This window comes from Puccinia triticina, chromosome 11A (assembly GCF_026914185.1).
Source record: "Puccinia triticina chromosome 11A, complete sequence".
In the NCBI taxonomy this organism is placed as follows: Eukaryota; Fungi; Basidiomycota; class Pucciniomycetes; order Pucciniales; family Pucciniaceae; genus Puccinia; species Puccinia triticina.
The window spans coordinates 2,084,592-2,096,728 of record NC_070568.1 but is presented as its reverse complement, the minus strand read 5'-3'; the positions used below and the strand labels follow the sequence as shown (position 1 = coordinate 2,096,728).

Here is a 12,137-nt window from a genome sequence, read left to right as displayed (position 1 = left end):
TGGTAATTTATATTACCAGTGTTTACATCAGCACAGTTATAGTGCTAGGGCCCAAAACCCTTATTTTGACGGGTTTTTTGCCCTAAGCTTCATAAACAGAGCTGTCATTTGGGGGCCTCATCGTGTTTTTTTACCCAGAGTACCTGCCAAGGATTAAACTGACTTTTTGCTGAGTTTTTTTCCTTATTTTTAGCAATTATCCCCAGATTTTTGCCGTCAGTACTTCAAATTTTACATAAAAACCCATTAAATCCACTAAACAAGTACGAGTCTTTTTTTGTTTCTGACTTATTGTGCAATAGAGATAAAAATAGTAAAATCTAAGTTAACTAAAACCCGTAACTCATGGGTTTTTGGATCAAGGGTTTCCCCTTATCCAAAGTGAATCAATGTTACCATCAACTCAGAAGGGCTGGCGCGAGACCCGCTAACCAGTACCCTTAACCCCCGTGCCTCTGACACACCCCCGTGGCTTTAAAGTGCCTAGGTGGGGGTGCGTGCGGGACACAACACATCAAGATGGGCCTCTTTTATACCTTCAGATAGATCCGTCACCCCGAACCAAACCCGTGCATTCAGCGCAAGATTTTTTCCGCCCTCACCAGCCATACTTCCTTGTTTGACTGCATTCGACCCGCGTCCCTGGCCCCCACGGAACGTTTCAGCCATTGGATGCCGCTTTTACTTCCGTAAATGGTCACCTCCTACTCGTCTCGCGCATGGTGCTGACAACGTGATCTCAGGTGGGCTTTCTTCTAAGTGTTTCATCTGCTTGTGTATTGGCTTTACTGAGGTTATCTGTCGCACGGATAATCCCCTTCCGTTCCTCTACTCTGGAATCATTTGGCAACGCCACATCGAACGCCGTCGGGTTGCCTTCGTCGACCAATTTGGCTGGACAACAACGTACTGGAACCGTAACACCTTCTCAGCCCCCCTCGTCGCATGCTTTGGGCCGCCCTATTTTTCCGACTCTTCTCCTCAATCCAACCATGAAAAATTGCCTGATACCACCCCGTAACACCCTCACAGGCCCGACCCTGTCGACCATGGCGTTTAACCGTCCGACTAGATCCCTCCCAGCCTCTAATTTTATCCGTCGCCACGCCGCCTACAACAAGAATCTCCATGGCACATTATACTTTTTCGCTGATAGACTTGCTTTGCGCCTCGTCATCGCACAATTCACCCCTCTCCCCCTCCGTTACAACCTCAGGTGATTTCAATATTTACCCTTACGACGCCCGTTAACGGCGCCCATTCTTCGCAAGGGATCAAGTTCCGCTATTCTCTCCGTAACTTACACCCCGGCCACAACCACCTAGGATGTCTCTCAAGCGCCCTCATATTTCACACCCCTCTTCCCCTCCTTATAAAACCAGTCTTTGACCTCACCCTCCATAGATCATCTCACCGCAACCTTTTACTCAATACCCATCACAAGTGCTTATTTTGATCCCGCTTTGGTCATGTCCACTAACCGCATCATCAACCACCCTGGAATAATCTCTGGGCTATTTGAAGCTACCGCGGATGTGAGTCACCAACCTCGCACTGCTGGTTCACGAAATTTCTCTGACTATCTGACCCTCTCCTCAGTCTGAACTTAATGTAGTCCAAGGAAACCAGTACGGTGTTGTCACTACACCTTCTTTTTTTTCTTGCGCTGGAGTGAGCGGCGATAAAGAAATTGATTTCGAAGTTAATTTAGCGTCCAACACCTCCATCCACAATACACTCGAGGAGGGTTACATTTATTCCTTGACGGGCGGCCGAATGATCGCTCTCAACGACGGCTCTCCTCCAACAATTACATATTCCCACGATTCGTTGACCCGCCTTGGACGCGCCTCCGACCTCTCCTTGGACCTTACCAACAAGACCGGTGTCGTCGGGTTAGGCTCGGTCATTCAACGCACTGAAATTCCAAACCCCAACTCGAAGTGATTGTCTCCCATACCGACTGGGACCCCCAGGTCGGTCTTTTTCAATAACACTTCCTGTACCCATACTTATTGTTCATTTCCTCAGAACCGCACCCACCGCCCCTTCGTCATGAAATATATCATTCCATCAACGAAGAATATGGTGAAAACCCAGTCTTTATACGTTGTCGGCCGCGAAGTCTCGATCGTTGGGCAGTTAGTTGACTGGGACATCAGGAACAAAATGGCTGTCATGCTTGTAAGGCCGCATTAATTTCGATCATGACCTATCCTTTCTCCACTATCTCCTGCTTCTAATGAAAACTAAACTTTTAACTATGCCATATTCTTTAAGGTCGGGGGGGTAAGCGTGACGAGCGGACATCAGAATCCAAAGACTTCCCCAAAAGGGGCATCGGGCCCGGTGACCCCCGGTGGGCGTGGACGCAAGCTGTGAGTCAACTAATTTTTAGGTTGACATCATCAATTGTTGGCTCATCATCTCTCATTTAAGTCACCAATGGTCTAAAGAAAGCGCTGTGCCGCCCACCCCCACCCCCACCCTGACACCTTCGGGCTCGTCAATCTCCCCTTCACTCAATCCATCGGTCAAGGGCAAAGGGAAAGCGGTGTTAGAGCCAGAAGCCAAAGAATACGTCGAAGAAGAAGTCGATGACAACAACGAAGAAGACGAAATGCCCGTCCTAAAGAAGCGAGGCCGGCCCCGCAAAGAAATCCTCAAAGATGCGGCAAAGCGCCTCAAGAATCCGTGATCTCAACGCGTCACTGGTTTGTTCTTTCGGCCGCTCTTTTTTTCTTTGCCATTTCCTACTCTCTCTCATCATTCGAAAACCATTCAAGGAGACTTGCCAGACCCACTCAGTCAAACAGTCCGGTCTTCATTTTTTGATTTTTTTAACTTTGTAATACTGATGCTCTTTCGTAAAACAAAAAATAAAATAAAAAATCTATGTATAATGCGGCCCCGCAAGGAAATCCTCAATTCTGCAGCAAAGCGCCTCAAGAATTCATCATCTCAACGCGTTACTCGTTTGTTCTTTCAGCCGGTCTTTTTCCCTTTGCCACATCCTACTCCCATTCTCATCACTTGAAATCCATTCTAGCCAACGCGCAGAACGAACTCAGTTCAACGGTCCGGTCTTCAATTTTTCATGTTTTTCCTTTCTAATACTGTTGCCTTCTTGTAAAACAAAAAATAAAATAAAAAATCTATGTATAATGAAAATTCTCCTTAACACATTTCGACGAGTACTCATTCTACTTTCTGGAAACCAACAGGGCCACAGACCGAGGCAAACGTTACCAAATGAACCATGAGCTAAACGAGAATACTTTCCTTCTCACGTTATGCATTTATTTATCCCACCATTTGATCAAGGCTCCACTTCGCCTCGGTTGAAGTATTACGGTGCCCACACAGGCCAGACTTTGGTGCACGCACCCTCAACCATGATTGCCGTCTTACATTATGCACAGTCCAAACTGACAGTCACTAAAAAACCGGCCTAAACTCGGCGTCCCCTTTGCGCACGCTTGTGACCGTTGACAAGTTCCTGCTGAGATTTAGCCTAGAGTTTCACCTGACTACGCTCCCTCCCGCTCTACCTTGCTTGCTGTGTTAACATCTTACTTCTCCTCGACCACGACTCGAGACATTCTTAGATCATCTCTGAACTCAAGCATTACCATGTCCTTCAAATTCAAGGTCGTGTCACTGCCTTCACAGAACAATGAGCAATATATATTGAAACACCCGCTTCTCAGCCTCCCTCATCGACTCGGGTTATGTGACGTCAAATGCAACGCCTGCTCCGCCCTGCACTGGAAGGCCGAAGGCACTAAACTCAATCAACAAAAGGATACGCTTGATTTCACAATGTGTTGTCAGAAAAATCAAGTAACGCTCCCCATGATGCACGAGTCGGCTCCCGCATTCCCCCCTGAACTCGAAGCACTATTTACAGGGACTGATGACCGTGAGTTTCCCTCATGGCAGATGCCCACCAAATACTCATAGCTTTCATTTTCAGGTTCGGAAAATTTCCTTGCCCTCATCAGGATGTACAACAATGCAATCAGTTTTACGTCTCTAGGAGCTACGATTGACCCGTCGGTTCGCGGGCCTTACGGCATCGACATTTTTCGTATTTCCGGAGGCGTCAGTCACCTGGTGCCCAGCGTTGAGCCGCTTAACGCAAATGATCCTGGTTGGGCCCAAATTTACGTTGTAGGGAACGGCAGAACAGAAGAGACCCAGTTGAGAATATCAAAAGCAACTGGCCGGAAAGATCAAACAGGCGCTCGGTTCCGTTTGCGTGAGGATATTGTATCCGACCTAATGGTTTTGATGTACAAGAGGAATCCTTACGCAAAATTATACAAAAACGCTCGCGAGATCTTAAGTGACAACCCGAACAAAACACTAGCCTTGACCACGATTCACAAGCCGGGGGCGGACCAAAAACGGTATAATCTTCCCACACCTGAAGACGTTGGAATTGTAGTAAATGGTAGCGGGGCTATAGACAAAACTCGTCATATTTGGCTCAAGCGAAAGGCCGGCAAGTTTGACCACATCTCCGATCTTCATTCATCTTATTTCCCCCTGCGATACCCAATTTTCTTCCCGCTGGGGTCTCAACAGTGGGATAACGTCTACAGATTTTCTACTGCGCATGGTAAGTAGGTTTCGAATCTTGTATTGTACTCCAACTTTGCGCTAACTCAAACTTATTTTAGTGTCAAACCGAGCTGTAAGGGCTCTTGAGTGGTTTGCATTCCTTTTCTTCAGACGATCCGCCCTATTTTCACCAATTCTAGGTGGCCAAACGTTGTTACAGGAACTCGTCGTCGACATGTACGCATGCGTCGAAGGTTCTTGCCTACACTTCATCGTCAAGAATCAATTACGCCTCAAGGCCAGTCAGTACAGCACCCTCATGAAATTAATTGAGAATGGTGTCGAACCCGAAGGTCGACGCGTAATTCTGCCTTCAAGCTTCATTGGTAGTCCCCGGGCAATGGGACAACTCTACCAGGACGCTATGGCCATTGTCCAAAAGTTCGGACCTCCATCCCTGTTCATTACTATGACTGCTAACCCCAAATGGAAAGATATCCTCGACGAAATCGGCAAGGAGGCTTCGTCTGCTGATCACCCGACTATCGTCACGCGCGTTTGTCGGCTCAAGGTTAAAGCCCTGATGGAAGAACTAATCAAAAATGCGCGGCTCGGACAAGTTATCGCATGGGTGTCTGTCATAGAATTTCAGAAACGCGGGCTTCCACACCTCCACCTGATGGTAACGCTCGATGAAGCCGATCGTCCAGATACACCGGACAAAATAGACTTGATTGTTTGCGCAGAAATCCCCGACCCAGTAAAAGAACCCAGACTTCATGACATTGTTTCTCGATTGATGCTCCACGGCCCTTGCAAAGGCCGGCCTTGTTGGAAAAAGGGAGACAAAAGTTGCACTTCAGGTTATCCCAAGCCTTTCTCCCCTAGAACAATCACGATAACCGGTGCTTATCCTGTCTACCGTCGCCGCGACACCGGAAGAGTCATCCATAAAAATAAGACGACTTTTGATAACCGCTCTGTTGTCCCTTATAATCGGTACTTAAGCTTGAAGTTCAAGTGTCATGTTAACGTCGAGATTCCAGTGGATACAACGGCGGTGAAGTACCTCTACAAGTACATTACGAAAGGTCACGACAGATCGTCCGTCGAAATTGATTGCGGCGACGAGACGAAGGTGTTTCTTGACACCCGGTTCATATCAGCTCCAGAAGGTATGTCAAATTACTTTCACTCCCACCAGACTATTACTAAGACCTCGTGCCTTCAGCTGCTTGGCGCCTCTTCAAGTTTCCGTTATCTGACAGATCACCCGCAGTTACTCGCCTTGCCATTCACGATGACGGCGAACAATTGATTTACTTCAAGGACGGCGGCGCAATTGCCGATAAACTGAAAGTAACCGAACCTGATGAAACGACACTAACTGCGTTCTTCGAGGCAAATGCAAATGACGACATTGGTGCGAACGGCATGAGGGCTAGGTTATTGTTTTACGAACAGATGCCTGAATACTTCACTTGGGACAAAACTAACAAAAAGTGGAAAGCACGACAACATAAAACTCTCGCAATTGGAAGGGCTTTTTCTGTCTCCTTCAAAGCCGGAGAGAAGTTTTACCTGCGGACACTTCTGATGCACAAGAAAGGCCCAACTTCTTTTCTTGACTTAAGGACCGTCGATGGCATCGTCGCACCTAATTACCAGACGGCTTGTAACCTTTTGGGTCTACTCGTCAACAATACACTGTACGACAAGGCAATCAAGGAAGCATCTACCTATAGATCCGGCAACGGGCTCCGGCATTTCTTCGCGTTAATCCTTGTAATGTCTCCACCTTCCGATCCATCAGTCCTGTACGAAAATAATTGGGAAGCTATGACAGACGATCTCATGCGAATAGATCGGAGAGACCGGAACGGTATTCTCTTAAGTCCTATCCGAAGACGTATTTTTGGGTTATTCAAACTTCAAGAGGTTCTCGAGGAAATGAATTCGTCTCTCACCCGCGCTGGCATCTCTATTTCTAAGGACGACGCGAGGAAAATGAAGCAATTCGCCGTGCGACCCGGGGAACACGAGTCATTGGCTAGTATCGCAATTAGACTAGACGAGGCCCGATTGCGTTTCAACCCCGGACAACAACGGTTCTTTTTGAGGGTCATGGGAGCGCTCGAAGCACGTGAATTGCAGTCATTTTACTTGGACGGGCCTGGGGGGACGGGAAAGACTTTCTTGCTAAACTCCATTATCGACCTCTGCAAGTCAACTGATAAGAAAACAGTTGTGGTCGCGTCTTCCGGAGTGGCTGCGCTCCTGCTTAAAGGCGGCCAGACTGCGCATTCAGCATTCAGCATACCAATAGAGCTTAGCCCTGACATTGAGTGCAACTTCGAACCCCAACACAAACTCGGAATCGAACTATCTAAAGTTGACTTAATTATTTGGGACGAAATTGTTACGATCCACAAGTTTGCTATCGAGGCTGTCGACCGCTCGCTTCAGCGATGTTGTAAATCCACGAAACCATTCGGGGGAAAACTTGTCATCTTTTCAGGTGACTTCCGACAGATTTTACCTGTAGTCAAATTTGATGAGTTCCCGGCCTCGTTTCACGCCACCTTGAAATCTTCTTTGCTTTGGGAACAAATTGAGACATTCAACCTAACCCAAAACATGAGAATTATCACCGGAAAAGAAGTATCAGAAGAGGCGCGACAAAACTTGGAGTTCGCATCTTCTCTTCTCCGCATGGGACAAGGCACAGGTCAAACCGAAGACTATCACATAGTAGAAATGCCAGAGGTCTCACAATACTCGACCCTGAGTGAAGACGATGCAAACAAAAAGCTCATTGATTTCGTCTACGCGGACTTGAAAACACCCCCTCTAAATAACTTATCCCGCGATGCACTCTACCTTTCAGAAAGATGTATCCTGGCTCCGCTTAATTCAGACGTGCGGAAGCTTAATACCAACGTGATGAACCGTTTAACAACTGATCTGGTCAAATGCAGGTCGATTGACTATCCCGACCCTGATGGAGTTGATAGTCTTCCAGAAGAAGTTCTCAACAAGCTTAGTGTTCCAAATTTTCCCCTCCATCTCCTGCAATTAAGGGTCGGCATGCCCATCATGGTTATTAGGAACATGGACATTGCTAAAGGTCTTTGCAATGGAAGTCGAATGATCTTAACGAGGATAGGTCAAGGATCAATTGATGGAACTCTCATGTCTGGGCCTTTTGCAGGCGAATCACGCACACTGCCAAAGATAAAACTACATCACGCCGGAAGCAAAAAATCCGGCTTGAGCTTCTACCGCCACCAGTTCCCAATTACGCCCGCCTAAGCCATGTCAATTAACAAATCCCAAGGCCAAACTCTCAAACGTGTGGGAGTAATGCTAAAGAATTCTTGTTTCGCCCATGGTCAACTCTATGTCGCTCTTTCAAGAGTCACCAAGAAACGGAACCTTTTGATCACAAAGGTTGACAAGAACCCGGGTTTGGTTAATGTGGTGCATAAGTCAATTTTTGGTATGTCCTGATCTTGTTCGTCATCAAATTGCGCGGGTTTCACTGATACATTGTTGCACCACAGGTGAAGTCCAGGAGGAAGAAGTATATTCTTAAGCTCCGTCTGTAGACTTCAAGATGGAGGAAACACACAGTAACAACATCCGAGGTCATTTTAGGATACAATAGCTGATAGTTTTAAAGAGAAATAGAAGTAGTACCACGCCGGATATTAACGTTCCACGTTTCAGAGATTCCATGTCATCTGGAAGAAGGCCTCGCGAGTCTACAATTTTTGCGGTGTTTTTTTTGAATTTCCATCATGTATCCGATGCCATCTCAAACGAAGTTTCCGTGTATGACCCAATATCTAATCCAGAATCAGCCACCCTCCACATTACCTGCCCAGCCAAGGATCAGGGAGTCTTATATGGGATGTATTTATGACATGATTTATGTTGTTATCTCTGGCTGCTCTCATGGTCTTGCCTTTTAAATTTCACACATATTTTACCTTATTACGCATAAGGAAGGGACTCAAACATCTCGGAAGTTAACGTCGACTTACCACCAACACTAGATGACAAAAAGTACATGCTAAGCAAAATCTTTGTTCGAAAGAACAAGCGTCACAGATATCTGTTTCGTCACAAGCCCCTCCATGTTCTTGCAACTGTGACACCACAAAACTTCAAAAATTTCTCCCAACGCAGGCTTGCAGCTCTAACATATCGTAGGCAGCCAATTACAACATTAATAGGCGTAGACGTCCGAATCAGGTGAAAGTGTCGATCTCGCGAGCTGGATATCAGCAAAATTTACAGTTGCGCTGCGAACCTAATGGGTGAGGTTCAAGTCAATAGCTGTGGCGCGAAAATCTCCAACCAACGTTTTACTGCTGACCTCGATGACCATGCGACCACAGGAAGATGCCCAGCCGTCGAGAACACCTTCGTAAAATATCTTACTTCCAACATACAACGTCGTATCTTCGGGCACCTTACAGAACTTCCAGCCCAACAGGCATTGCACGCGCATGGCTCCGCCAAACCGGGCCTACGTATTGAAGCGTTAGCACCTAATTATGAGGGATAATGTTCCGGAGATGATTAGAGAAGCGTACCTCTGCCAAATGTTCGACCGTGATATCAATAAGGTCATCTTCGGTACCACTCCCTATCTCGACAACACGAACTTTCTTGATTACTCCAACTCCGGAAACCCTGACTCGCTGCCACTCAGCATAGCGCTTTCCTAAATTGCTCAGGCGTTGATCCCCTGGAATCCATGTAAACCTCGGCACACCCAACGAGTCTATCCCGGTAATTTGACCCTCCAGAGAATACAATCTCCCCTTTTCAAGTTGAGTGTCAGAATCGTCTGAGGTCTTCAAGAGCACAGGAAGAACACTTCGCCCGCCGTTCCACACGCCCGTTGACCGAGCAAGTGTTCTGCTAGCAAGCGGAGTTCTCCCGTCGGGAAGCCTAAGCATTTGAAGAGCCTAGGGCCGTATAAGAATGGTAGCCCGAAGAAGATTATAAATGATAACTCACCTCTCCAACAGATATGAACTTGCCATAAAAGCGCAGTCGAGTTTCCTCATTGAACTGTGAGAAATTTGGGTCCACAAGGAACATTTTCGTGAGTATCGGTAGTTTTGCGAAAGAATAGGAGGATGTTCAAACGTGGTTTGGGGGTAGCTTATGATGGATGAAAACTGTTGAGTGTTCGAAGGAACAACATTCATACTATTTATAGTCAAACCTTGACTTGGCGCGCTCAACTCTCGAGCATGCTGTAACATGGTCCATGATCGTTGCCTGCCATACGCAAAAATATTAAAATGAAGGGCCTTTTGGCCTAGCACCGAGGCACTTTCACTAATATTGACCTCATGTGGGGTCAGGGTTACTAGGGGCTCTATTCTGGTCACGGCCGCCATGGAGGCCATAGTTTTGGTGACTGGATACAGGCCTCCATGGCCGGACTAACCTGAGTTAACCATCGAATGTTCCGTAATCCGCGCTCGACCCTTGTTCCTGGGAGGCATGCTTCTGCTTGGCCCTCTCTACTTAATGGTGTTGTCTTCATCTACATATTATTAACTGAGGGAATGACAACGGGGCTTAGAAAGATTGCAAGTACGTTACCGACATCTTGTCGAGTTGAGCCTGGTTGACATGAGAATTACGACTTCTTTGGCTGGCTGGTAGAGAACCCGTCAAAGTAATAGCTACTGTCGCAAGGGTAAAACCCCTGTTCGTCGCGCTTCCGCACACACAACGCGATAGAGACTTCGAAAGGGAACCTTCGTGGGTGACAGATGGTATCCGGAAGACTTCGCGCTCTCATGCGAGACAACTGCTTTAAAGCATCAATCAAGTTTGGATTGATCCACAATTAATGGTTCCACGATCCAACATTAGACTTAAATATATCATTGACCAAAAAGGAAGCATGCTCACAATCAGCCCTCTCGAGAAATACGCTTGGTTCAATTTCGAAGGGACTTTTGCTGTAACACACACGGTAAATAATATTTAAACTTGTATCTCACAGAAATCGATGAATAACTCACCCAAATTCTTAATTCAAAGTCTTTTGATGGATCGGACCTCGGTGGGAAAAACGTTGAGCTCATGACCCGCGGCAAATACCATGTCGCCGGCGGCTTGACCAGTCCGGATGACCATGCATGTGTCAGGTTGATGTATCGCACCACAATAGCAAACAAGTTAACTTACGGCAAACTTTACGCACTAGAAGGGTTTCTCGTTGGGGCCAAGCAACACGAGATGCCTTTCCTGCTGATTGACGTCGACGGGAAGCGGGAAGTTCCCAACACGTTTGCCTTCCAAGAGACGCGAATCGAATCCCTTGGCCTTGTAGAGGGGTGCATTGATCCTGAAATAAACCCCGAACCGCAAGGAATGTTATCAGTAATTGTGAAACACGACGGTATCGATGAGAACGTAAGTTAAAATTCTGCTCGATCTGTCGGCAGTGCCGCTTATTCCCGGTTTCTTAGGATCCCCACGACGGGGCTATGGTCGTCGAGTACGTTATTCCCCGGAACTTGTTCTCGGGCCGAGCCACAGAAGTTTTTACGGCGGGTCGGCGAGTCTTATTCCGCGGAACTTTAGCGGGCTGGAATCGAGACCGAGATATGGTTAGAGTGAAGGTCAGCTTTTCAGTCCATTCAACCTCACAGGTGATTGTAAACTGACGCGATTTTCAGGTGTCGAGCGGCACTCTCGATAGAGGCAACGGCAAAACCCCTCATCTTAAGGCTCGTGATTAGTACCTGCAGTTCCACGCGCGGGTACTTATCTTGATTCGTCTGTGCTGTTGGCAAATCCCAGAAGACTCAACCAAGTGATTGTGCTCGACGTAACCAGACCGTATTCCTCGTACTTGTTGTTCGCTTTTACTTTTCTTGTGTTTGAAAGAGTTGAATAAAAAAAGCGAGTCGCACCTCTTCCAATCTAAATACTGTTCGAGTTGAAATAGACGTTGATGACGGGTCGAGCTCGCACCTGTTCGTTTGTGTGACTCATGGGGAGTGATAGGTAGCCACCTACGCGTTCTCTCAACCATTATGATTGAGGACAATTAAAAGGTCAACGCGAACTCTTCATGGAAAGCAGAGTCCGCCTTTGAGTTGCTATCACCTGCTGCTATAACCTTACAATTTCTCAACTTTCATATGTTAAACTTAGCAGTTCCACGATCCGCCTCCCACTCCTGCGTGTAAACAGTTCTTCAATTTTTCATATATGAATGGTGTTTTTTTCTAACTCATATGCAGGTTGGTATTCGACGAAGAACAATCCCTTTCTAGCGCGGATTGGAGTTACAACAGTCGTTGTGGCGATGATTCGAGTTACAGCAGTGATCATAGTCGAGAAAGGACTTCAAGATTCTTGTTGTGTCGCGATCTGCTGCATCATGGGAGGCTTGCCGGATCATTTGCCTCAAGGATAAGGATTGGGGGAAATCAAGAGACTTTTCATCAAAATTCCGAACTTGATCAACTCTCAGAGGTATGACTTCTTCATATTCTAAAACGAGCGGCGGCGCAGCCGCCTTAAAA

The 12,137-nt window shown here is 46.8% G+C and overlaps 3 protein-coding genes across 3 annotated transcripts; 2 read left to right on the top strand and 1 right to left on the bottom strand.

The window, feature by feature from the left end:
* Positions 1-992: 992 nt before the first annotated feature.
* Positions 993-1,220, top strand: PtA15_11A228 (uncharacterized protein; the record flags this gene model as incomplete). Its single annotated transcript, XM_053161115.1, has 1 exon — positions 993-1,220. One exon carries the CDS (start codon positions 993-995, stop codon positions 1,218-1,220), a length of 228 nt encoding a protein of 75 aa, XP_053025094.1.
* A 7,577-nt stretch (positions 1,221-8,797) lies between these two features.
* PtA15_11A227 (uncharacterized protein) lies at positions 8,798-9,681 on the bottom strand (the record flags this gene model as incomplete). Its single annotated transcript, XM_053161114.1, has 4 exons — positions 8,798-8,881; positions 8,948-9,100; positions 9,168-9,275; positions 9,598-9,681. The coding sequence occupies 4 exons, from the start codon at positions 9,679-9,681 to the stop codon at positions 8,798-8,800; spliced, it is 429 nt and encodes a 142-aa protein (XP_053025093.1).
* Positions 9,682-10,501: 820 nt separating this feature from the next.
* On the top strand, positions 10,502-11,345 carry PtA15_11A226 (uncharacterized protein; the record flags this gene model as incomplete). Its single annotated transcript, XM_053161113.1, has 4 exons — positions 10,502-10,573; positions 10,642-11,016; positions 11,073-11,225; positions 11,283-11,345. The coding sequence occupies 4 exons, from the start codon at positions 10,502-10,504 to the stop codon at positions 11,343-11,345; spliced, it is 663 nt and encodes a 220-aa protein (XP_053025092.1).
* Between the last annotated feature and the right edge of the window lie 792 nt (positions 11,346-12,137).